The following is a 27,668-nucleotide window of genomic DNA, read 5'->3' on the forward strand; positions in this document are numbered from 1 at the left end:
GGGTATTTTGTTCCATAGGATGATAGATTTGTAAATGGGAGGTTGCTGGGCAGCACTAGAAACGCATTTAGGAATCATAAAGGCTCTATTGGATGAACGGAGACAGCGGGCTTCCGAATTATTAATATTATAATAGGTTAGTAGTTGAGGAGGAAGATTATTGTTGAAAGCAGAGTAAGCAAGCGATAAGTTTAATTTTTGTATGATTTGATCTAGTGAAGCTATAACAAAATCTGAGTACGAATCACGGGTTGGAGATAGATGGGAAAACCGAAAAACTGCTTTAATGGCATGGTTTTGGGCAAATTTGAGTTTTTTAGTGAAGGACCGGTTTGTATTTCCCAAAACTGATCCGCAATAAGAAAAGTAAGGAAAAATAAAGGAATAATTGAACGAACATCTCTGAGAGGAACAGCATGGATTCTGGCCAAACTGATCATGCACTGATTTTATACTTACTTTTAGAATTCTGCTAGAAAAAGCAAATGAATGGTACAATAAGTATTACTTGGTTCTTATAGACTTGGAGAAAGCTTTCAACTCGATAGCTCGCTAAACGCTTTGGAAGGTACTCAAATACTACGGCATTCCTGATAATCTCATTCGATTGATTGAAGCCTACTACAAAGGCATAGAATGCTGCGTGAAGACAAGTGACGGGAATACCCGTTGCTTTCGTATCATGACAGGGGTGAAACATAGACTGTGTGCTATCACCACTGCTATTTATTCTCATCATTTATTATATTCTCCGGACCTGCGATGGACATAGGATCCAGTAGGATAATAACAGACTCGGAGATGTTGATTTCGCTGACGATATCAGCCTCCTAGAGTCCTGCAAATAAAAGCTCCAGCATTACCTTAACCAAGTCAGAAACGTTGTCCAGCCTTTCGGCCTTAAGATAAATGTCTAAAAAAAAACAAAAAGTATGGCGAGCAATGGATCTTAATTTGACCTACAATGCAATAACCAGACGATAGAGCAAGTCATGGGGTTCAAGTACTTAGAAAGTACCATCCACAATTCAGGATCGTGTCACCGAGAAGTCAAGTTAAGAATTGGCCGGGCTAATGCATCTTTCAGGAAATTGTCTCAAATCTGGTGCAGCCAGAAGTATTCTCTCCGACTCAAGCTGAGGCTGTTAAACAACAACAACATCCTCTCAACGCTTTGCTATGGTTCTGAAACTTGGCACATAGATCAAATACTTGAAAAGAAACTTCTTGCGTTTGAAAACATTTGCTTAAGGCGCATTCTAGATATCCACTGGTTGCAAAAAGTAACAAACGCTGGTCAATATCTACTAAATCATATTATTGAGTTAGGACTAAAGTGAATACATCATTCCATGCCTTTTTTTATGCTGATTACGAATATAATAAGCATTTCTATCGGAAATGAATTTCAGCCCCCCCCCTACCATACAAATCGAAAACTTCACTGATACTCTTCAATAAAAGAATGAATATGTTATAACTTGTTAAAATCAGAATCGAAAAAGGATTTTCCGCAATTATAATTAAACCACCCAAAGTGAGGCTCTTCCCTGCCTCCTTTTCATTATCAAAATTAGTAATGTTGTACCACTTTTTACTCCATATCACTCGGGGATTACCCCTACAGAATGGAACAAAATAATTAAATGTTAATAATAAAAAATTCGTAAAATTGAAGTATCCCCGTCCAAAATCAAAGCATATTAATGTATATTTCACAAATATTGTTTTAAATTCCCTTAAAATGGGATTCAAAGGTTTGTGAACTTCCTGATTACAAACTTAAAACTATCAATAAAATATGGGCGTTAGCGAGTAAATATTTAAACAAGTAGTTTTGGAGTATTTAAGAATTTTAATGCTCCATTGAATTATTTTCTATTACCATGATTGACGAGCCCAAAGCTCAGATCTTTGCCCCATGGCCACTTCGGACACCCCCTCTCCCTTTGAATTTGTGCGCAAATATATATCGTACCCTTTCTAGCTCAAGAAAATGAGAGATTACTTAAGGATAGGTATTAAGTGATTGAACTTTAACGTTCAAATTCATTATTCATTTCAAAGTATATCAAACAGTACGAGGTAACGAACTGTAAGTACGGAGCAGCTCACGCCAATAGTGACCGAAACTCTAAAAAAACAGAATTTTGGTAACAACTGATATATCAATAGACTGAATATTTCAAGCTGACTCCAAATATGCAAAAGTTACAAAAGCTACGAACTCGAGTAAATTTGCCCGGTTTTAGAAAAAGGGGGGAAACACCCTCATAAGTTCAAGCGATCTTAACGGAAACCACACTATTGGATTTTGCATATCAAAGAATCCTACTTTAGAAGTTTCAATGTCCTTTCAATTCAAACTCAAAACGACCAGAAATTACTATTAAAGAATAATTGAAACAAAAAACGAACATAAATTAAATAAATAATCATAGCAAAAACATACAACAAGTAATAATATAAATGAATAAATAGATCTTAAAGCGAGTATTTATTAGTTTGAATATCAAAACCAAACTCAAAACGACCAGGAATTACTATTAAAGAATAAATGAAACCCAAAACGAACAGAAATTAAATAAACAATCAATGCAAACAAATATAGTTGGAGTATCATGTCATTGGCGCTTTACTGAAAATGAATTTTATGGCAAATATTTTCTTTTGTACTTAAGTTCTAAAATAAACATTAAAATTATAGTAACATTTTGAACTGCTAAGTTATTAGCGATTAACAGCATTTTAAATCAAACATTGAGTTTAATTTATTAGCTCTTTTTAAAGTTGTTCAAGACGAATACAGTTTCACTACAGACAAGTGTTTGGATACTGTCTCCTTCCTTAACTGTAAATAAAAACCACAAGCCTGCTGCGTCATTGGTGCTTAACTGAAAACGAGTTATATTACAAATATTTTCTTTTCCAGTTCTTACAGCATTGAAAATAAAAATAAAATTATAGTGAAATAAATTCTTGAACGGATGGATCTTTCACCAATTAATATCATTATACATCAAATATTCAATTTGATGTAGTTTATACTTTCAAGACTGTTCAAGACGCATATAGTTTTCAATAAAGCGCCAATGACGCAGTAGGTTTTAGACTTTTACAGTGAGAGAGGGAGGTGATACCCAAACTCTTGTTTATAGTAATTTTTGTTCATTTCAAGCTTGATTTGCATATTCAATTTAAGTTTCAGTCGTTTCAATATTTATTTATTAATTTACATTAATGTCTATTGTATGTTTGTTTGCATTGATTGTTTATTTAATTTCTGTTCGTTTTAAGTTTCATTTATACATCAAGGAAAATATTTTTTTCGTTTTAAGCTTGATTTTGATATTCAATCTAAGCATTACTCGCTTTAAGATCTATTTATTCATTTATATTATTACTTGTTGTATGTTTTTTGCTATGACTGTTTATTTAATTTCTGTTCGTTTTGGGTTTCATTTATTCTTTAATATCTGGTCGTTTTGAGTTTTAATTTTAACAGGTATTTGTATCTGCTAAGCTTAAGTACTTAATGACCTAAACTTTTATTTGAAAAACTCTCTTTTCGGAAAGTTTTTTTTAATTAATTTTTGTTCATTTTTTGTTTTAACAAATTTATAGTTCTCAAGAATTCCTTATTTCAAAATCAAACTTAAAAAAAAAAAAAATCAGATGTTCATAAAAGTATCAAAACTGGTACTATAGTAAAAATATCAAAGTGAAAAAATGGGTTTGTGTCAACCTCGGAGTTTTTATTATCTAATGTTTGAACTATCTTTAACAAAATGGCTATGTCAAAATTTTTATCGGATGGGTTTGGAGAAAAAGGGCGTGGGGGTTAATTAACCTTCGGTCCCTTTTGACACTTTAAAAGTCAACTAAAACTTTCTATTCTCAATCAAATGAGCCCTCTCTGAAGTTTATACGAGCATCCCTTCTATAAGAACCATATATATCCCAGAGTATAACTTACAATGCCTGTCCCTGGGCTAATTGCCCTTCGATCTCTTTTGACTCTGTAAAAGTGAACTAGAACTTTAAATTTTAAATCAAATGATCCCTCTCTGAAGTTTATATGATCATCACTTCTAGAAGAGCCAAATATCCCCCCAGGGCATAACTTACAACGCCTGTCCCCGGGCCCTGGGGGGTTGTGTCAACCCAGATGTTTAAATATCTGATGTTTGAACCATTTTTTAATTGATTTGATTTCATTTATGCATTACATTTTTTATTTGATGCATTTGTGGGACAAGGACGTGGAGGGGGGGGGGCTGCTAGTTGCCCTCCGATCTCTTTTGACTCTTAAAAAGTGAACTAAAACTTATACTTTCCAATAAAATGAACACCCTCTGAAGTTTATACGACCATCCCTTCCATAAGAACCATAAATGCCCCCAGGGCATAACTTACAACATCTGTCCCAGGGCCCTGGGGGGGTTTTGTTGACACCAGAGTTTTTGTTATCTAACCTTTTAACTATTTCTAACAAAAGTGCTATCTAAAAATTTGTATTTGATGCATTTGGGGGAAAATGGCGTGGAGGGGGTGGGGGGTAGTTGCCCTCCGATCTCCTCTGACTCTTTAAAAAGGGAACTAGTACTTTCACTTTCCAAACAAATGAGCCCTCTCTGAAATTTATAAGAGCATCCCTTCCATAAGAACCATATATCCCCCAGGGTATAACTTACAACACCTGTCCCCGGGTCCTGGAGGGATGTTTAGAGACAGGAAATTTTCTTATCTGGCCATTGAACTATTACTAAAAAAATGGCCATCTTAAAATTGTTATTTGATGTTTTTGAGGGAAAAAGGCCGTGGAGGGGGGGGGGTTGCCCTCAGATCTCTTTTGACTCTTAAAAAGTGAATTAAAACTTACACTTTCCAAATAAATGAGCCCTCTTTGAAGTTTATACGACCATCCCTCCCATAAGAACCATAAATGCCCCCAGGACATAACTTACAACGTCTGTCCCAAGGCCCTGGGGGGATCTGTCGACACCGGAGTTTTTTGTATCTAAACTTTGAATTATTTTTAACAAAATGCCTATCTCAAGATTTTTATTTGATACATTTGGGGAAAAATGGCGTGGAGGGGGGAGGGTAGTTGCCCTCCCATCTCTTTTGACTCTTTAAAAAGTGAACTAGAACTTTCACTTTCCAAACAAATGTTTCCTCTCTGAAGTTTATACGAGCATCCCTTCCATACGAACCATATATACCCCCAGAGAATAACTTACAACACCTGTTCCCGGGCCCTGGAGGGATGTGTCGACACAGGAAATTTTGTGATCTGACCACTATTATTAACAAGGTGGCCATCTCAAAATTTTATTTGATGCATTTGGGGGGGAAAAGGACGGGGGGGGGACTAGCTGCCATCCGATCGCTTTTGACTCTGGAAAAGTGAACTACAGCTTTCATTTTCCAATCAAATGAGCCCTCTATGAAATTTATACGAGCATCCCTTCCATAACAGCCATATACCCCCAGGGCATAACTTACAACGCCTGCCCCCGGGCTCTGTGAGGCTGTGTCGACACCGGTGTTTTTTTAATCTGAACTTTGAACTATTTCTAACAAAATGTCTATCTCAGAATTTTTATCTGATGCATTTTGGGGAAACGGAGTGGGGGAGAAGGCTAGCTCCCCTTAGATAATTTTTGACTTGTAAAAAGTGAACTAGAACTTTCAATTACCAATTAAAAGAGCCCTCAGTTTATACGAGCATCCCTTCCATAAGAACCTTATATGCCCCCCGGGGCACAGCTTACAACGCCTGCCCCCGGGCTCTGTGGGGCTGTGTCGACACCGGTGTTTTTTTTAATCTAAACTTTAAAGTATTTCTAACAAAATGTCTATCTAAAATTTTTTATCTGATGCATTTGGGGGGAAAGGGCGGTGGGGGGGGGGAGCTAGTTCTCTATTGATCAATTGTGATTATTATAATCCGATCTAGAAACGTCGAGGTCCCATCAAATAAGCCTTCTTTGATGTTGCCAGAAAAATTCCTTCTAAAAGAATTATATCTGATGTAATGGCTTCCTTAAATTTTATTTAGATATATTTGTGGAAAAAAGGATTGGGAGGGGGCTAGTTGCACCCCGATCACCTTTGACTCTTAAAAAGGGCCTTAAAACTCTCGATTTCCAATCGAATGAGCCCCCTTTAAAGTTTATACGACGACCCCTTCTATATGAAGTGCCTCTGGGAAAAAAATAAAGGGAGTGTGGAGGGAGGCTAGCTGCCCTCTGATCACTTTTGACTCTTAAAAAGTAAATTACAACTTTCAACTTCCAACCAAATGAGCCTTCTATGAAGTTTATGCGAGCATCCCTTCCATAACAGAAATATATGCCCCCAGAGCATGGCTTACAATGCGTACCCCCCGACCCTGAGGGGCTGTTTTAACCCCAGAGTTTTTGATATCTTAACATTGAGCTATTTTAACAGAATGTCTATCTAAAAATTTTCATCTGATGCATTTAGGGCAGAGGGGCGGGGGCTAGTTGCTCTCCGATCTCTTTTGAATCTTAAAAAATGAACGAGAACTTTCAATTTCAATTCAAATGAACCCTCTCCGAAGTTTATACGAGGATCTCTTTTGTAGCATAAAAAGTGAACTCACAATTTCAATGGCCTGTCAGGAGGGCCCTTTCCGCGTTGTGTATAAGCATTCCTTCTATTCAAATCATATATGCTCCAGAATTTACCTACAAGCACCTTCATCCGGGTACTGGGGGGTTATGTTAACACCTAAGTTTTGTTTTTATCTGACTTTTGAGCAATTTTTAACTTAATGGCTATATCAAAATTTTTATTGGATTTATTTGGGGAAAAGGGGCGAGGGAGGGGTGGGGGGGGGGGCTACTTGCCCTTCAATCTCTTTTGACTCTAAAAAACTGAACTAGAACTTTCAATTTCCAATCAAATGAGCCCTCTGAAGTTTTTAGAGCCTCCCTTCAAAAAGAACCATATAGTCCCCCAGGGCATAACTTACAATGCCTGCCCTTGGGCCCTGGGGGGCTGTGTCTTCCCTAGAGTTTTAGTTATATGGTCTTTGAACTATTTTTAAAACAAAATGGCTATCTCAAATTTCTTATCGGATGGGTTTGAGGAAAAAGAGCGTGGAGGGAGGGGGCCTAAGTGCCCTCCAATCTCTTTTGACTCTTAAAAAGTGAACTTTCAATTTCCAATCAAATGAGCCCTCTTTGAAGTTAATAAGAGCACCCCTTTCATAAGACCCACATATGCCCTTAGGGCATAACTTACAACGCCTGACCCCGGGCCCTGGGGGGATGTGTCGACACCGGATTTTGTTATATGATCTTTGAACTATTTTCAACAAAATAGCTATCTAAAAATTTTTCTAGGATGCATTTGGGAAAAAAGGGTTTGGGGGGGGGCTGATTACCCTCTGACACTTAAAGTGAACTAGAACTTTCAATTTACAATCAAATGAACCCTCTCTGAAGTTTATACGAGCATTCCTTTCATAAGAACCATATATGTCCCCATTACTTATAGCCATTGCCCTGAACACTGTGGGGGGAGTGTCCTGCTCAAACATATAATTTCCAGAACTTTCAACTACGTTGAACAAAATGGCTATATCAAAATTTTCATCGGATGTGTTTGGGGAAATGGTGGGCAAGGAAGGGATTTTAGTTGCCTTCCAATTACTTCTACTGTTAAAAAGGGAACTAGCCATTTAAATTTTTAATCAAATGAGTCCTTTCTGAAGTTTCTACGACAACGCTTTCAATAAAAACCTTATAAGCCCCCAGGGTATAACTTACAACCCTTGCCCTAAGGGCTGTGTGTGTGTGGGGGGGGGGGGGTTCATCCTAAGATACCTAAATTCCTAAACTTTCAATTATGTTGAACAAAATCGCTGTTTCCAAATTTTTATCGGATATGTTGGGAAAAAAGATGGCCGTGAAAGGGGGGTTAGTTGTCCTCCAATCACTTTCAACTATTAAAAAGAGCACTAGTCCTTTGGATTTCCAACCGAATGAGTCCTTTTTTAAGTTTCTACGACAAAGCTTTCTATAAAAACCTTATATGTCCCCAGGGAATAACTCACAACCCTTGCCCTGAGGGTTTTGAGAGGGAGTGTCCTCCTCAAAAACATGATTTCTATCTAGAAATCAACTACGCTGAACAAAACGGCTATCTCAAACTTTTAATTAGATGTGTTTGGGGAATTGGTGGGCGTGGAAGGGGTATTAGTTGCCTTCCAATCACTTTCGACCCTTAAAAAGGGCACTAGAACTCTCGATTTCCAATCGAATAGAGCCCCCTTTGAAGTTTCTACGACGACCCGTTCCATATGAAGTGCCTCTGGGGAAAAAAAAAAAATAATAAAACATTAGAGCCGTATGGCCTTTACTATATTCAGCGCTATAGCGTTGCCTCTGATAGTAAAGGTTATTGGGAAGTATACAAACGTTTTCAGGGTTTTTTTTTCTTGTGGATGGGGGGTCGGGTGAGGAGGATAAGTGGGAGGATCTTGCCATGGAGGAATTTTTCATGGGGGAAAGGGAATTTTCCATGAAGGGGTTAAAACTTGAAACATTAAAACTTGAAAATTAAAGTAAGGAACAACATTAAAACTTGAAACGAACAGAAATTATTACGAATATGAGGAGGTTCGCCCCCTCGTCAATACCTCGCTCTTTACGCTAAGGTTTTTTTTAGTACTTTCAAAAGATCAATTTATTCTAAATAAAAGTCCTTTGTGATTCAAGGGTCATTCTTAAAGAATTGGAACAAATTTCGAACTTAACAAAGCGTAAAGAGCGAGGTATTGACGAGGGGGCGAACCCCCTCATATACGTAATAATTTCTGTTCGTTTTAAGTTTTAATCGTGCTCCTTACTTTCAGTTGAAAAAACTTTTTTTAATTTAATTTTGGATAAAGCACCAAAGACACACTAGTCTTTTGAATGGCTTGAAGGGTGACAGCACCAACTTATTTGAGTTAGTGATTTGTCCTTTTCAACCGTTCTCTTTCAAATCTATAGAAAAATAAATCGGCTAAAATAAAACTTTCTAAGAAATCTTTTTCGTTCTCAGCAACATACAAACGACACTCTAACCTATGGAAACAGGGTTAGGGGCAGTAACAATACGCTTAATTGCGGTCACTTTGTATTTGATTCAAGTTCTGCTCTATTGTTCAGTGCAGTTTGTGTCCCTTTTATTTTTATTTTTTTCATTATATTTGGGAAACAACTAGAATTTTTGATCATATGTTTTTTCTACATATGTAATTGTACCTATGTAAGAAATGCACAAGGGGAGGGGGGCACAGGCCAGTTGGCCCAGCCCCTCACGCAATCCAAAGGCTTCGTTTTTCCTTTAATCTCCCTGTTTTCAGGTTAACGAACAATTTAAACCTCCCACCTCACCTAATAAGTTCACACGTATGGGTAATTCAAAACAACTAAAAATGGAATAGACGGAACCTGCTATCCTTACCTGTTTGTACTCCATTAACTCCATTTGTAACCTCTGTATTTCTTGTCGCAAAAGCATCTCTGTCCTTGAACTTTTGTCATAGTTGATTTGTACTTTATTCTTAATATTCCGAGCTCGATTAGCGTATCGAAATGTGTTTAAGGTCTCCATAAAGTCGATATCACTTGGTGAAACACAGGCTATCATTAATGTCTTGCTGTTGCCTGTAAAGAGGATATACATAAGCTTTTTGCAACATCAAGTCTTTCTTACTGAAAATTAAACAGATTGTTTGAAAAAGTACGAACTGAAGTTTTAAAGCTTTGTCTAAGCATCAATTTTCAATATGTTTCAATTAATTAGGATTATTAGGAAAAAAAGTGATGAAAAACTGTCCTTTTAAAATACTGAATGAAATTCGAAGTCCTACATGTGTTTATTCTCATATATTTATGTTATTTCTTGTAAATTCAATTAGTATTTTCATGTTGATGGTAATTTTTGACGGTTAAAATGAAAAGAAGAGATACATTGTTTTTAGTCAAAGGTGAATGACACATGAGTCTTTAGGGGGGGCAGTGGCTCAACTTCTATTTGTGGAAATTTTCGTTCATTATATTTTTGTTCGCTATTATATCACCTTACAATTGGATAATAATAATAATAATAAAAAACAACAGCAAAGATTTGATAAGAACAGTTTTAGAGACTTTTTTAAAAGGTCTATCCAGGCAATTCTCAATAGTAGGAAATCATTTTAATGATATTTATAATATCATTAAAGTTATATAGCATTTATTATAAGATTATAATTTATAATACCCCCTTACACTTGAATAAAACGAATAGAACTCAAGTTTGACAAAATAGAGCTGTTGCAGTTTAAAACAGCAATGATAATACAAACACAACACGATTCCAGAAAAAAACCGCTATATGTTCGTAAGGTATCTTACCACCAAGGGAATCTTGTAGAAGACGAGTAAGCTTTGAATCTCTATACGGTACGTGCGTTGCCTTCCTGCTTTTATCACCAAGGGCTGAAATAACATTGCCTAATGCCAACTGTAAAATAAAAAATTCGGAAGGTTAGTGCATCAGGATAAATATGAGACAATACAAATAATAGGAATCCAATTAATTATTCCTTCTTCGTATTTCATTTTTCACATAGCTTACCTAAAGAGTATACTATAATGTAAAACGCTCCATGTGATCAATTCATAGCTTCAAAAATTATTATACTTGCAGTTATCCACCAAGCAAATATGCTTTGTTAAGGTTTATGTTTTCTATCAAGGTGGCGCTTGTGGTCAACGTATCTCAGGCATTTTTATAAGTTGCATAGACCAGTGTCGTCATTCTGAACCCCGGGTCTCTAAAAATGGCGTAAAACCAACAGTTTCAGAAACTGGACCGCTGAGTCTCAAACTTCACTCGTGAGTTGCATGGAATTCTGATCTGACTTTTTGGGATAAACAAACATAATTGGGTAAATTTCTAGTGGGTCATGAATTTCTAGTGATGTCATTTTTATGCTTTTTCATAATTCAATAATCGCTTCTGGGGCTAATTGCATCTTGAGCTCTTAAAGTGGCCCTGAAGGTATTTTACCTTAATTACGAAAGAGCGTAAAAAAGCATCAAATGATGGTTTCGCTTTCATCCTAGCTAAATTATATGGCCCACTGCAAATTTACCCTGAACTTCACCCCCCCCCCCTAATGTGCAAATATATACCCTGAATTGTCGACTCCAAAGTTTAAAATCGCAAAATTCAGCGCTATTTTGTCGACGGCATTTGAAAAACTTGAAATGGTAGGAAAACGGTTTATTTTTGAGTTTCCTAATAAATGAGGTTTGAATTGTTACAAATAATTATTTTTGGAATATATTACTCTTGAACAACTTATTTATAAACTAGTGATATTTTTAACCATTTTTTAATAACTTAGCTAGTGTTGATGACTTCTTTATATGGTTACAAAAGTGAAAGACCATTGGGACCCCTTTAAGGGCTCAAGATGTAGTCCTAGAAGTGATCCTTGGATTATAAAAAAGAATAAAAAAGGCATCAAATGATATTTTCACTTTCATCTTAGCTAAAGTATATGACCCACTAGAAATTTACCCATAATTGTTCTTACGTTTTTCTGCCAGTTCTTTATATTTCTAAATGTGGGCCTTTTTAGTAAGAACTAGAGAACATTGACTGATCATAATTTCTTGATTTAATATGCTGATTTGTTCCAGAGGTTCTATTTATGTCAGCGTGGCAAGTTACATCAAAATTTTAGTAGATAATTACATAACAGGATAAACAATCGCTTTCGAATAAACCTTCATAGGACAGACATCCACTCTCTGGACAAACTTTCTTTAACATTAAAGAATAAGTTACTCGATCTGGGTGAATTTCAGGGAGTTTCACGAGTTGATTTTTAGAAAGCTATTTACATGACCCCACTAATTTCTTTAAAATATTAAAAAAGGTTTATCTGGCAAGTAATTTTTTACCCTAGGTCCTAAGGTCAAGGCCGCATCCAAAGGGGGAGGGGGAGGGTTAGTGGTTTGACCCTCCCCCCCCCCCAAAAAAAAGAAATCGTCGACTTGTAAAAACAGAACAAAAGTGAATATAAACAAATTTTTGATTCATTTTTTAAGTTTCTTATTGTAATTTTGAAAAAAAAACCCAGCAAATAGGAAACAATTTTTGGCAATTATCTCAAAAAATTGTGTGAGAATTTCAGATGAAAGCTTCGAGGTGTAACAGCGAAGCTATCAAGGCCATAAAAGCAAGAGAAGCAATCGTCTCACCAGACCAGAATTGATTGAAATTCCCTCTCTTGCCCGGATGCCTTCGGATCCCGTCCTCTTCAGCCTCTCTGATCCAGCAAGATCTACAAAATGAATTTTGGCACGCAGAATTTCACTAACACCGGAATCATAATTACCGTCAACATCCTAGAAAACAATCTTAGATTTATTATTACTATTATTTATTGGAATACCCGTCATACAAAAAAGGAAAAGACGGAGCAATAAGCAAAACAAAAACAAAAAAGCAATACGCAAAAACTTAGGAGTTGTACATTTGGTTTGCAGTGAAGAACACTGGAGCGAAGATCTAAATCAGCTATTGGAACAAATTACATAAAACAAGAATGAAAAACACAATTATATACTGCTCTGTAGGTACACGACATTTTTCTTTTCTTTTTTTTTAGGCTCCTAAATAATGAACAAACAAAATAATATGAACATCATTGCATCAAGCCGTAATTGTTAAAAAAAAAACAAAAAAAAAAAAAAACCAAACAATCAAAAGTGAATTAAAAAAGATATATTTATTTTTAAAAGCGTATTACAGGATTATTTAACAATTGTAGCACATGAAACCAAAGAACGTTCGAAAACTAACGTTTTTAAAGAGTTTGAATTTTCTTTCTAAAAATTTCAAGATGCTGCTATTGTTTCAGTATGTTATTTCAAACATTTCTTATATCGAACATTTTATTCTTTCTGGAAATGACAGTGGAGAAAAAATTACTGCCCAACATATTTTTTTTCTTTTTTTTAAAGCTGGATCTGTTCGAAAAGGTTATTACAAGTTTTCTCTTCATGTATTTTCTATTTTCTTTGACAAATACGTTACACGATGTAGAATAAAGCCTAGATTGCCATATAAGAATTACTATAAGACAATTTTCACAATTAGGTCGTGTCTATATTTAATAGAAAACAAATATGTACTTTAGAACCAAAATGGCGCCAGCCATTATGCTTTCCACAACCAAAATGGATTCAATTTCCATGTAAAGCAACCCTCAAAAGCACAAAGACCGGCTTTGCTGATTTCCTCTGATATCTTAAGTAGGCTGACTTGCTGGCGGAAAAGTGAAGTTGCTCGCATAAATAACCCTAAACCTGAAAATAGATAGATTTCAGGAGGCCAATTGCGTCATTTTAATGAACCCCTATTTCCGATCTTTATTTCTTCAAATTGTTTAGATTTCGGTGAAGTACTAAATGCATCCCGTTAATGCTCATATTAATTTGTGGATCAGCATATGCTGCCATGTTAGCATTTGCTAAGGTATTGGCCACCCAGAAAGACATGGCATATGTGTATCACAAAAAATAGCTTTACTTGGCGTCTATAGCACTAAAAGGTTTTTGAAAATGCCAATAACAGATATGAAAACATAGGAGTACTTCAGGCAAGCTTTTTATGAAGGCAGAAGGCACTATTTACTTTAATTAGCTTTTAAATGGGCCCAGACGGACTCTACGAAGAAAGTGGATATTTACAAAAGGAACCAGCATATAGTGGGAACTTGAACCAGAAATCGTAAATTGTCTAGGGATTTAAATAATCTAGTCCGACATGTTAGCTTCAAAAAATATTTTGAGAGGTTTCGTTTCTAAGAAGATGCCACTAAAATTGAAGAGTCTTACTAGCTAAGTTGCTGAGCTACCACCACAGCGTTTTCTTATACGTACTTGCCAGTTTGAAGCCCTGTGATAGACTATCACGTGTCATACAATAAAAAGCTGAAATAAGAATCAAATTTCTGAACAGAACACGAGCTTATATTTTCAGAAGTTGCTATCTAAGGACTCTTTAATTAAAAGTGGTAATAGTTACTTATTTATTCTAGATGTGTATTGTCAGATTGCCTGTTAAAAATGCAAACAACGCCCCCCACCCCCACCCCCACACACTCTATGTTAGGAGGAATGAAGACTACTCTCAACCAAAATCGTATTTTTGAAAAGGTTTCTTTCTTAATTTCTGTATATCTATATTGCCAAGATCAAATTACCTGTATAAACCTAAAAAAAATATGATCTTATTTGCTCGGTTCAATTTCCATTCTGTATTGATTTTACATTTCATTCCATATTGTTACCAAAAGTTTGATGCTTACGATCAGACTATATTGTTGAAAACCAAATTTTCCATATCAATATTCAACCTTACATCAAAGGTGGCGATGAAAAAAGACTCCTGATATTTAAACGAAATTACCCGCTTGTGCTTACTGATGACAAAAATCTCAGCTCGATCTGTACAATCAACCAAAGTGCTGTCATTGCTATTAGCCATCTTTCTTTTTTCATGAATATTAAGAAACATTTTTTACAAAGTCAGCTATAATTGGTAAACATTTTTGTTAATACCGTGAGATAGGTGATATCACATCTCCACATATTGAATTCATCTGTGTTATATGTAATAAGTCGTTAGGTCAGTAATATGTCCCAGAGAAAATATGGACACAAAGCCTCCAGAACCGTACCCAGGACTATTTCAGTCAGGAAGACTAGAAAAATACTCTTTTTTAACGTGCTTATGGCTAGTAAGTGAGAACCAAAAAGTGAGTAGTGTTTTTGAGAAATTTTCAGATTTGAGGCCAGGGGTTAAGAGGGAGGAATTTATTTCAAGCCAAAATGCCTTAATTCAATTTAAATGCTGATTTGACACCTCATGACTTAAAAATATAGAATAACTTGATGATTATGCTGATGTGTATTTAGACAATCCAATATATACAAGTCTGTCACGTACCGAGACAATTTTTTTCTGAAAATTGATATACTTGCATTTTCTAGTGTAAAAAAACGACGTAGATAGATCACGACTTTGGAAAAATTTGTTTCCTCCTTCCGGCATCCTTAATTTACTTTTCTTGAATCTTTCTGAATTAGAGACCTAATAACAACCGGAATAAAACTGTCAAAATAAAGTTTGACAGTCGACCAAGGTTGGGTGAATGGCAATCACGTCATTACTGTTCTTACAGGTTCCGACCTGAGTAAATTTTGCATTGTATTTTTGCGATTGTTTAGTTAATTGGCCGCCTCGAAGGTCAATTGAGCCTTGCAGGTTGACAGAGAAGGCAAGCAAAGAAAATGGTGTCTGATAAACAATTAATAAGACAAGCTTTTTTTGAAAAACCAAGCAAAGAAGAGAGTAAGCGATTATTCCAGAAATTAGCTATTCCATAATATATATTGGGGCTCTTTATTTTTAAATAGGTCGTTATACAAACATGGAAATTTTTATTTTGGGTTTGGTTCTAGTTTTGTCGTTTGCAAAACCGTTGGCGCTGATTATAAGCAAACCCTAAATAGGAATAGGATCTTCCAACCTCTGCTCCTGCCAGGGATGCCAATTGGAGGGAGAGAACTCACTCCTAGAACTTAAAAAGTACCTTCTCCTTTGTATATTCGTTTAAAAAAAATACAAAATACCCTTCCCCCCCCTATATTTGAAGGAATTAGCATCGATGACACCGGGTAGGTTTTTCTAATAGAAGCTCATAATTTTAACTTTATTTTTACTAATTGAATCATTATATTTTGTTGACTAGGCAATAAGGTAAATATCAATACAACTAAATATACAAAAATTACACAAAGAGATTTTTTCTCGTGCGAATCAGGATATAGCAGGACTAAATTCACCCGGGGGGAGGTATTTTCCGTCGGGGGAATACGCTAGACAACGTTTTCAGGTCTAAAATTCCCTTGCCGATGGAACCTCGGTCCCCTGGTACTTTATACATTTCCTATTTAGGATAATCCGATTTAGCTATTTAGGAACACATTTTAGGGAAATTCAAAAAGAGCTTGAAATTTTGATGTGTCATTTTTGTCCTCCGGTTCGAGTGGCACACTGGAACATTACACGGGTGATGGGCGTCAAAAGAGCCAACCAAGCGAAGTTTTATAATTAGGAGTTTAACTCCCCACCCCGTCAAGGTGTTCATAAATAGGACATTGGCTTTGACGTCAAACACAAATCTTTCATTTGTGGAAAAGGAGAGGGGAAGGGTTCCCTTTGTATTTGAAGAAATTTCTTTTTTGAGGTAGTTTTAAGTGAGGTGGGAAGTAAAAACTACATTTGATGCCCTATCTTAACAAAATTTCACTGTGACCTTTTAAGTTTCATCGCCTACGTTAGTCAAATATGTTATTGCGAGGTTTATGTGTATATTTAGAAAAGAAAAAAACAATAAAAATTAGTTTTAAAGTATATTACATGTTGACTAATAGAATACAAATAGTTAGAACAAAATTAAAATCTTAATGGAAGTAAAGAGTGAAGCTGAAACTTAATATGAACAAAAATTATTACTTCGTGGTTAGTGCAACACGTGGCTGGTTTTGCAAAACTACCACGTGATCTATCTCTATATTTGTGGGACCCTGAATAACTAGCGCTTTGTTTCAATTTTATAAAGAATTTGGATTGTATATTAAAAATTAACGATATAATGACCGGTGAAAGACCGGAGAGCCTTATAAAATAGTCTCTTATTTTCGCAAGAATTATGATTCTTACCCTAACTTCGAATTTTTCTAATACCACATGTATAAAAACAAGGTATTTCCAGGGCTCCTTAGAACCCTCCCCCCCCCCCACTGATACTCATACATCACTTCTTTCTTTGCATATATTTACAACACTATCAAATTTAGAAGCAAACATGCGCCTCTTAAAAGCAGCGATATAAGACAATGTTGATTGAAATTTTGTTTAAGTTGTCGCACAGAAATTTGTAAGGAGATAAATATGCTATTGCAGTAAATGTTCAAATAGAACTTACTGGTACTTGTCTGTGTTGTACCATGTTAAGGGTGAAGATGGCATGAGACCTGGAAGAACTGGAATTTAGAGCAGTGGCTGCTGTGGTTCTAGATAAGCCTCCATACTTAAGAAGACGAAGGACGTCAAACTCTGAGCTCACTACTTCTCGTGACAGACCAGGTATTTCTATGTCACCGTTGAAATTTTCATGGATCTTTAATTGGCTTCTACCATCACGTTGCTAAAAATAAAACAAAAAACACAAACAATGAAAATAGGAGCATACATGAGCAGATAGTTATGTCATTTTTATTATACACAAAGGCACAAAAAAAGGAATGAAAATAACAAAAAATTTGTTAGGAAGAAAATATGTAAATAATAATCATAAACCCAGTTATTTACAAGTCCCAGTTAATTAACAAAATTTTTCGTTCACACAACCGAACGTCATACTTGCAGACCTTCCAAACAAACAAACAAAATATGCAACTTAAAACATGAAGAAGTAATCATAGGAATCAGGATACTTTAAGAGGATCCAAGCTCAAAATCCACTCAACTTCCGTGCCGCTATACCACCTGATGAGATTATGGAAGATAAAAAAAAAAAAATCAATGATTTTATTCTCAAAGTCTCTTTATTGTAAGCTGCTGTTTTGTGCAAAAATACGTAAATAAAAGCACCTCATCACACATTTTACAACATTTTCTAAAGCAATTTGAAACTTGTTTTTCAATGTGTTGTTTTTAGGGTTAAATTCCACTTCAAAAACTATGCGCAGTGGTTAATTTGATCTATTCAAACCCCTCTATCGACGGTCAACTATATGATACTCCTACTCAGGCTTCTAGTAACTAAAGTCACCCTTGATGACATTAAATTTAGCTACCATGCGATCTATCTCACTTAGGAATTCTATCCCAACCAGTGTAATTCTTAATTTTTCTTTTGATGTTTATTTTCGTCTCTGAAATTTTTTCCTAATTCATTTTGCAAGTTACAATTTGAGTTTACATTTTCTCCCGTTTCAATATCCTCTTGCGTCTTAAACTCTAGTCTCTCGTCTTCTCTGTAATTTTCGGCCCCGTTCACTTTAATGTTTCTAATATGATGGATGTCATGGTTTCTGTATTTTGAAAAAAAAAAGAATTTCCTATGATTGAAACAACAATAACTAAAAAAAAAAAAAAAAAAAAAAAAAAAAAAAACGGAAATTACCACCAACAAGCCTGATGTTGTAACCCCCTCTCCCTTTCTCTCAAACTCTATTGGTCAGAACCAGAGGTTCTGACCAATAGAGGTTCAGAGAAGGTTTGCGATACCAGCCAGATTTGGTGAAAATCGAGAATAATTTTAAAGCATACCTTAAAGAAGATGCAACTTTGAACTTCTCTGTAGCAAATTATCCTCATTTTTGAAATTAACCCGTCGGAAATCCTCAAATAACAGCTTTAGTGAAAATTAATACGATATGCAAATTATTTAATTAATATGTTTTGGTTTTTAATTTGTATAGTACCCAACAATTTGTAATCAAAAACCTCGCAAACCCTTAAATTCGATCCTCGGTAGCAATCAACCATTATGTATTATGGAGTAGAAAAATGATTTCATCATTTAAGACCATTCCTAAAATGATCCTTGAACATTTCGAGGTGCAATACGTCTACACTTATGAAGCAGGATGGGCGGGAGGAAGGTGGAGGGGGTAAGGTATAGGTGTTCTTAATTTATAAAGATAAAACCCATGTACAACCCTGAATTAAAGATGTGACATGTAATTAGTATATTTTGATTTAGGACAGTTTTAATACTATATTGTGATAATCAAAGGTTCACATGGCTATGCCTTACACATTTCTTCACTGAGAACGAGTCAAAAAAGGTTGAAGATGAGTTTTATCCGAATTTCATAGGAAGAAACAGCAAACAGCATCCTGTACCTTTAAAGGGTACAGGGCCTCACTTTGGGTGCTCAAATCTTGTGTCCATCTTTCTATCCATATGTATCTATGAAAATTCTATTTTAAACCAACTAATACCATAATTTGGTATCCTTATTACCGCTAGAGCTGGATGAATCATGCTGCATCAGGGTGGCTTTTACTTTCACGGGGTTGCGATTAAAACAACTATGTTTGAATTTTGATTCGATCCCACTTAATGCTACGAGGGTACCCAGGGCAAAGAAGAGGCGGCAAGATGCTTTCCGATCAGTTTCACAACATAAATTGGAATAGACCATACCCCTTAAACCCTCCAAAGACAATAAAGGCTAGAGTTTCATTATATGTAGATTGAAATAAATGGAAACACTTCAATCCCTACCAAGTCGACGCTAGTGCGTTGACTATGACTATTTGCGCAAGATTTATTTTGCACAAAATAAAATCAGCCAAAATTTGCATTTCCAGAAAGCAACTATTTCCTAATTCTTCGCGTCGACACTGAGTATTCCTGATTCCACCTAGGAGTAATATAATTCTAATTTGGAGCAACCCTGGGTTTTGAAGACCTGCAAAATATAGAAACTCGGAATGAATCCAAAATTGCTTTAGCTTATACAATACTTTAGACAGGAGAGCTTGTACAATGTTTTTCACATTCCGAAAAAGGCAATGCAATGTTGATTAATGAATAGCAAACAATCCCTGAAGAATGAAAATTGCTACAGCACTAAAAACCACGAAAAGAAAATTGAATACACTAGAAATATCAAGATTTGTTTAGCTGGCAGTGAATGAATGGTTAGATGCCCAATTGAAACAATTTTTGCGGATTTTTGTCTAATCTTATATGAAGAAATTTCTTTTGTTCAGTCACGACCAGGGGCGGATTCACGATTTTTAGGAGGGGCGCAAAATAGGTTGATCTGATAAACTTGCGTTAGTTTATTTAACGCAAACTTGCGTTAATCAAGTAAATTACACTACCTTAGACTACGTTAGGGGGGGGGGGCACGCGGCCCCCTCGCCTCTCCCCTGGATCCGCCACTGGTCACAACATAACAATAACTGACAATTATCAAATAAACGTGGAAAAAACTTTACCTGGTATGTAATCATGTTACAGGGTTTTTTGGAAGCGGCTGAACCTCCTCCCCAAAATCCCAAAACATGTATGTTTTTTTTAAGTATTCTTGTATTTTCCGTACAGATTCCTCTTTTTATCCATTGTGAAAAGTTTTGCGGCCCATCAACGATGCAAAGTCCTGCGTACTTACCTGATTATTACGCCAAAGATTTTCCAAGATTTTAATCCCTTGATTTAGTTTTTTTTTGCGGATTTTAGGACGATTTTAATCCCCATTTTCACATATATTAATAGAGCTTCACATTCTAGTAAATTTCGCAAAGGAACGAGCCCCAGAAATTAAGGAAATTCTTTCTAATATTTATGTATGTTGTTTTTGCTTGCTTACATGTGTGATCATGAAAAAAGTTTTTAAGTAAAATTTCGTATGAAAGCGTTTGGTGGCTACCAGAATTTCATTGAGCATTTTCCAGCCAAAATATTTTTTTCCATTTATGCATGTTAATCCTTACTTGTAGGCAACATCCTTATAAAGCAAAGAAATTCTCAACCTCCCTGTGAGCCAAATTATGAATTAGTTTCGTGCGATAAAAGTAACCTAAAACTTAAAAGGAAGAAAATGAACTTTCAACTAGTCCGCTACTCGGAGAGGAAAATTTAAGTGGGGGACTTCAAAAGAGGTTTCTTCCGGGAACGTGAATGAATTTGTCAATATCCTTAGAATTTGTCAATTGGCTGTTACGTATCTTTAATATACAAGGAGACGGTTACTTCGCCTACGTTTATAACTAAATAATAGAGCTCTGAAAAGATAGATGGTTTCAATTCAGGCACGCAAGCAGCGGAGAGGGGGAGTCTCATAAGAGCCAGGTAAGTTTTGACTCGGCGTAAAACGAGCTAAGTCACGACTCTTTAAAAAGAAGCCAAGTTCACGCTTCGCTACCACCTCCCCCGCTGCTAACTTTTCATTAGACAGAAAGGTAGGTATGTTACATCTTATAGACGTAAGGATTTCCTGTCAATATGATTGAAAGCACTTCAAAGGGATAGGAGCCACTTGATTCCCCTAGAGCCTCCCAGTCAACTATCATCTTTTTAGAAGAAAGAAATGCAAATGGCACTTTGCTTGAACCGAAATCATGCAAGGCTTATCAGTCTGCGTGGTTGGAGGCGCTAAGTATGCACAGGGCAAATCTAAAAGCCCCCCTCCCAACCCTACCAACTTTACAGGAGTAAACTAGGTAGGTTTTTTCTCTCTGGTCAGTTCGAAACTTAAGGGACGAGTACCTCGAGCATATGGGACCTGACAATGATAGCTTATAGAGGCAAGTCGCTTTCTCCATATTTCGGACGAAAGATCTGAGATCAGCTTGAAACTTGCCACCTAAGAATCTTAGACAAAGTAAACATATGTGTAGGGTTTTTAGAGACGTAGACCACTTTCAGGCTTCACTTTTCTTCCATATAAAAAAACACGGGTCCACTTGATATCTGGGAGAAAATGTCTACTTCCTTCGATTACTTTTAAGCGTTTTTTTTAAGCGTTGAATCGCAAGCACAATTCAAAGCTTCAAAATTTGGCGATTCACTAAAAAATGAAACTTTGAAGTCTGCAAGTGCCTCGAACTGCAATGGTAAACAACTTAACTTTTCTTGGGGAAACTGTTCTCGACTGTAATCAGCCTACCAAAATTCTACCTACCTTTTTTCTACCTAAAAAAAAACTACCTTTTCTGTAAACCCACCATTGCTACGTCCATGATGTTGTAGCACTATTTTTTTCTTGTTTTTAGCTAAATGCAGCTATTGTACAACTTACAGCTTGTTTTGAAATAGGCAATTATTTCTCCTTCCTTGTCATGTTTTGAATTAATGTGTTTTCATTAAAAGAAAACTAATTGCATTTGTAGTAATTACGGTTTGGCAAAGTCATGCTTTTGTAAAGAGAGTCAACATTGGCAAGGAAATAGTCACAGGTTCTTGGCATTTACACGAATACACGTAGATGTATTGCCAATATCTTGTTTTCTTGCTTATCATTGATTCTGAACCTAACAAAGGGATTGTGGTTTCTATGAACAAGAGCACATATGAGAGGAAGCACGTTGGAATCCCTCAAGTATCTTTTCGACCCCTCCTCGGAAAAGAGAAATTCCTTAATAAATAAGTCAGATAGGGGAAACAGGGCGGAGAAAGCGTTCCGCCAGTCGTATCCACACAACACATCAATCTCACTATTTTAGACCAGGAGTCCTAATAAAATGGGGTACTTCTTCAGAGGTTAACCACTTCTAAAGGAAACATGCTAATAAAAAAATTAGTCTCATTAGATTTCTAACTTTATGCTCTTTCCAAATATCTCGGCCGCTTTTGAGACTATGCACCCCCCCCCTCTCTGGTGGTCCCAGGTATAGCTAAAAGAAAACAGTAAAATAATGAAACAATTCACCTGATCAATGACACGAGAAAACCGATATATTAATAAGACACGAAGTATTGTGAGATTCAAAACAATAGAGGGATATATTACTGGAACTACATCAGAGACTATTAGGGGTGGGTGGGCTGCATAGTCAGAAAAGCGACCATGATATTGGGAAAGAGCAAAAATTAAAGAATCTAATCCACTTTTATTTATCTAACACATATCCGTTAGAAATGGCCAACAAATGAAGTAGTACCCAAAATGGCCCTAGAACCATCATTTCAGAAACTGCACCGAAGTGTCTCAGGTTCAAACCGCGACGGGGAATTCTGATTTTATGAGTCAATAAAGGCAACTGTTGTTACTTTTCTTTGACAGTCCTTTTACATCTATATATCTTTTTGAATTATGCATTGTTTTCAGATAGAATTAAAACATACCTTTTTATAGATGTACTAGTTTTTGCTATAGGTTTACCTATTTGGAACTTGAAGTGCTCAGAATGTCCGTTAATGTTTACGAAAAACGTACTTGGTTTAGATAAAAAATTGTTTATAAATTCGCAGGAGGTGATTCCTTAAAATTTAATTTTCATAGCTCAACTACTATTGAAAAAAAGTGAGAAAGAAACACACGATTTTAGCAACTGTATTATGAATTTACAGGGTTACATGTGAAAGCAGTATGCACTGGTCAGTGAGTTTGAAATTGAGAAAACAATCAACAAAAGACATAGTGATTTCTCAAACTGAATAGGTATAACCCCTTTTGAATCCTTTGATTCAAAGCAATCTACATAAAAGCCTGTTTTTGGCTGGCTAATATAGCTTTTATTTTAAAATACATTACAAAAAAAATTGACACCTTCAGGTTAGATACAAACTCTATCACCTGTTTCCTGTTGTACGTGAGAGAGATAGAGGCAATTTACAGCTTTAAACTAAGCCAGCAGGGGTAAACACAAGATGAGAACTTTTCAGTATACTATTACTAATGCTAAACGCTAGCCACACAATGGGTACATCAAAGATTAGGCTGACACATTTGTAAACGCTGCTCTCCTCCATCCAAGCCATGTACCAAAGCTTTTGCTCTAGTCAGCTCCCAAGAGACCCCCAAGATTCAAGGTCATTTTTATTACTGCATTAAACTATAGTCTTTCTCTTACTCTCTTGCAGATTAATAAGTAGAAATATTCTGGGGTCTATGTCACTCCTGTGCCATGTCCAAGCCTGATAGTAAGTCCTAAATTTGGCATCTCACCAAAAGGCTTTATGTAAAAAAAAAAAATTTTTTTCTCAAAGAGACCCTTGAGAACAATAAATATTAAACCCCAAAGGAGAAAAACATCCTGAGCAATAACAGAGCTGCCCCCACCCATTAGCTCTCCACTTTTAGTATTAATTTGTTGTTTGCGTTCTGTTAAAAACAAAACATTTCCGTTAATTCCGTTGAAATGTCAAAAACGACTCAACTTCTTATCAAGGTCAATAGAGTCGTTGTATCAAATCATGGCTTCACTTAAGTGCAAGAAACAAGTTAGCATGAAATTGTAATTAAAAAAATCTTCTGAGAGATATCTAACATAACTTTCTCTGCTTTTTAGAGCCTGTGTCTGTGCAGTTTTCCGCTACATTCATCGCTGTTTTTTCTACAATCCTAAGTTTCGACATTATGCGGAGTGTTTTACTCACCCGTATGTTCCTAGATTGAGCAGAAATACCTTCTACTTGTGCAACTTTATTATTCCAGTGTGCTTTCTTCTCAAAGCGAACATTTAGCGGGATGTACAATATCCCTGTTTACCCACCTTACTCATAGACAGTAGCGTATCCAGGGGGGGGGGGGCGGAGCGGCCCCCCCCTGAAATTTATTTTATTCTTTTTTTTAAGTGCGAATATAGTAAGTTCCTAAATATTCACGCTTTTAAGTTATTTGCAACACCCGTTCTTTTTTTCATTTCTTGTTAAATGGCTATCCATTTCTCCAGCAAGCTTATATCATTATTTTATCATCAAACGTGCAATCGCCTCCTGTAATCAAACAAGATGTCAAGAAATTTTTCTCACTATTGAACTCCCGCAGCTATAAGCACTAGCTTATCTGCATTGAAGGAATTGCGATAAGGAATCAGACTAAGAGGCAATAGTTCATTCAAAGTTTCAAACGCTGCTATAATTCCAGTGTAAGCTAAGCAAATGGATCACATGAGAGGAAAGAAAGAAAATTACCTTAAATTACCTTAAATCGCATGTCCAGCGAGATAAGGTGGTGTTGAGCCTCCTTTAGAAATCTTGCTGTCGGTGTTTCAAGTTATGATTTGACATCCCAGTTCAGCGTCCAGTCAGCGTTGACCGAGTCTTGATCAACTCCTATTTTGACGGCATCTAGAGGTTTAGATTAGACGGTGGCTTCGAACTGGCAATTCCTGATTGGGACGGAATGGACTGAGAAGAACTGTTGGCACTCTCGCTTGATGCAACGGGAGGCCTGCAGCTTCTTGGTGTGTCCTCTTGTGGTAGTTGAGAAGGACGGGGAAAAGATATGACTTAATAGGTCATTTTCTAGCAACTTACGAGTTGCTATTACGTCTCCTCTTTTCCTACGGTATACTAAGGTAGGGAGTTTGAGTAAAGTGAGACGTTCCTCGTAAGATTTGTCTTGGAATGCAGAGATAAGCTTAGTTGCTCTTATTTGGACACTCTCAAGTAGTTTCACATCCGTCTTATAGTACGGAGAGGCTAGGTCCATGCCAAATTCAAGGTGAGGACCGACCATGGCTTTGTACAGTTTCATAATCACTCCCGACTTCCTGGTGGTAAATTTTCGCTTTATAAGGCCAAGGGCTTAGTTTGCTTTTGCAACTTGGGCTCGTGTGTGGCAGTGAAACTTCAGCTCATTATCAACAATAACCCCTAGGTCCTTCTCCTCACTAAATGCCTGAAGCTGGGCATCTCCTATGTGATATGCGAGTTTTGGATTATTGCGTCCAAGATGTAGAACTTTACATTTTAAGGCATTGAACTGTAGACACCAATCCGATGACCATCTAGATAGTCTGTCCAGATCTTATTGCATAGTTGATAGATTTAGGTTGTTCTGGGCCAGTCCTAGGAGCTTGAAGTCATCAGAATATAGCATCAAAAGATTCTTCAGGTTCGTTGTACAGTTATTGATACACATGTTGACAAGCCTAATTAGTTCTAGTTAGTTCTTGTAGTCAGATACTAATATGAAACTCGTTTGAAGAGCGGTTTCTCGGGTTTTCTGTTTTTAGAAATCTCACAAGCTATGCAGTAGCGACATACATCATCAGCCAATGCATTGCGTTTGGCTTAAAAGGGGAGAAATTTGTGGGGGTGGGTTTTAATTGGGCCAGCAACATGTCAGGTTGCTATTCCGGTGCATAGGCAGTACTTAGGAAAAAATATCCGCATGTGATCTACACCCACTGTGTATCGCACAGCTTAAATTTGGCTTTATGTAAAACTAGTAGGGTAGGACTTGTTAGGTCCACCTTTGCTACTATACAGCAGATTATATTATTTTTATCATCCTCACCAAAAAGAACAAAAATGTTTGTAGAAACGGTCGCGGTCATTTGTCCCAATAGTCATATGAGGAAGCTTGTGAAGTGTGCGAAACGAGATGGGTGGAGTTTCACGATTGCATTTTAGTTTTTATTTCTTTGTATTGTGCGATTATTTCCGTACTTGAGGAAATAGTTGGCAGCATACGGTGCGATACGGAAGTTATCATACGGTTGATTTCAGCAGCAAGCGAATTTAGTTTTATGTTCAAGATAGCTATGCTAGAGTTTGTAAGTGTCATAATGCTCTCTGTCTCTAAGGCGCTGTAAGCCAAAGATTTAGACTTAGTTGATTGCTGTCGGCATGTTAAGCTATGTTCTGATACTTCACTGCAGTCAAAACAAAATAATTTTGAAACAATTTTTCAGAAAGCCTATGAGCTTGCACAAGAGTTAAATGTGGCTCTGACTGTTCCAAGGTCTATCCACCAAAAGTTCATCAACAATTATGAGTCCATCAAGGTTTTTTATCGCGAGTCATTGTTCGAACCTTACTTTGCTTCACTTATTGAAGAATTTGATCAAAGATTTTCGCGCCATCAGGAGGCATCTTTCAAAAAATCGGAAGGCTTTTGCCAGCTAACAGCGAGTCATTAAACATTAATGAGTTTGTGAACGCTGTTGCTGTTTACGAGGGATTTCACGGGGGTAGACGTGCGCTCGAATGTGAGTTAGTCCTTTGGAAACAGAAGTGGCTCGGAATGTCTGAGGAACCATCAACTGTTGCTTCGACTCTTGCGTGATGCGATACAAAATTTTTCCCATGAATTCAAAGGCTTTTGACGATTTTTCAGACATTACCAGTGACTACCGCTTCTGATGAGAGGAGCTTTAGCTATCTTAAGCGATTAAAAACCTATCTGCGGAGCTCAACGGGCGAGGAGCGTCTGAACGGACTAGCTCACATGACTTTGAACCACGATATCCAGGTCGATGCTGACCAAGTTTTTGATCGATTTGCAGCCAAAAAAGACTGGCGGCTGTTACTGTGAGAGGTTAGGTCGTCTTTCGTTGTTCATTTCTCTAAGTGCAGGTGATTCTGTTTTTTAAACTTTAATCGTGCTTCATCCTCTGTAAACAATGTTAATATCAAAACATTTCTTGCTTTCATGGCTGCTATATTAGGTAGACTGAGGCCCCCACCCCTCCGAAACCAAATTCTGGGCAATTGTCTTTGATATAATATTATTTTTTATTTATTTGGTTCTCTAAAACAAGGGTCCCATAGGCAAATATAAGGAATAATGCAAATCGTTTTTTTATATTTTCTAAATTCTGCCGCTTCGTGGCAGTTCCAAAACATCTACTCGCCCAAAATAGAAACTCTCACTGCTTTTAACTTTTTTTTTAAATTCTGACTTTGTTGGCAAAATTTTGTCATCCATTCTCAAACAAGAAAAGTCTACAACTAGAAATACTCATGACAAATGTGTACTTTTTATTTCTTTACCTAGTTACCCCCCCCCCCCCATACCACCCGCCTGAAATCTTGCATTATGATAGATAATTTTCTTGCTCACATGACTGCTATAAAAAGGTAGACTGACGGCCCCCCC

General features: G+C 36.5%; 1 protein-coding gene across 1 annotated transcript in view; it reads right to left on the reverse strand.

The window, feature by feature from the left end:
• The window catches only part of Klp31E (kinesin-like protein 31E), a 145,943-nt gene that overhangs the window by 74,013 nt on the left and 44,262 nt on the right, over window positions 1-27,668 (reverse strand). The window contains exons 4-7 of the mRNA XM_089096735.1: window positions 17,081-17,302; window positions 12,282-12,428; window positions 10,422-10,530; window positions 9,487-9,689 (exon numbers count right to left, since the gene is read on the reverse strand). Of these exons, the coding sequence (XP_088952861.1) occupies window positions 9,487-9,689; window positions 10,422-10,530; window positions 12,282-12,428; window positions 17,081-17,302 (681 nt within the window). The remainder of the gene's footprint in view (window positions 1-9,486; window positions 9,690-10,421; window positions 10,531-12,281; window positions 12,429-17,080; window positions 17,303-27,668) is intronic.

The sequence above is a fragment of the Artemia sp. Qi Xiang Cuo genome, chromosome 11, assembly GCF_049724085.1.
Source record: "Artemia sp. Qi Xiang Cuo chromosome 11, ASM4972408v1, whole genome shotgun sequence".
Taxonomy (NCBI): domain Eukaryota; kingdom Metazoa; phylum Arthropoda; class Branchiopoda; order Anostraca; family Artemiidae; genus Artemia; species Artemia sp. Qi Xiang Cuo.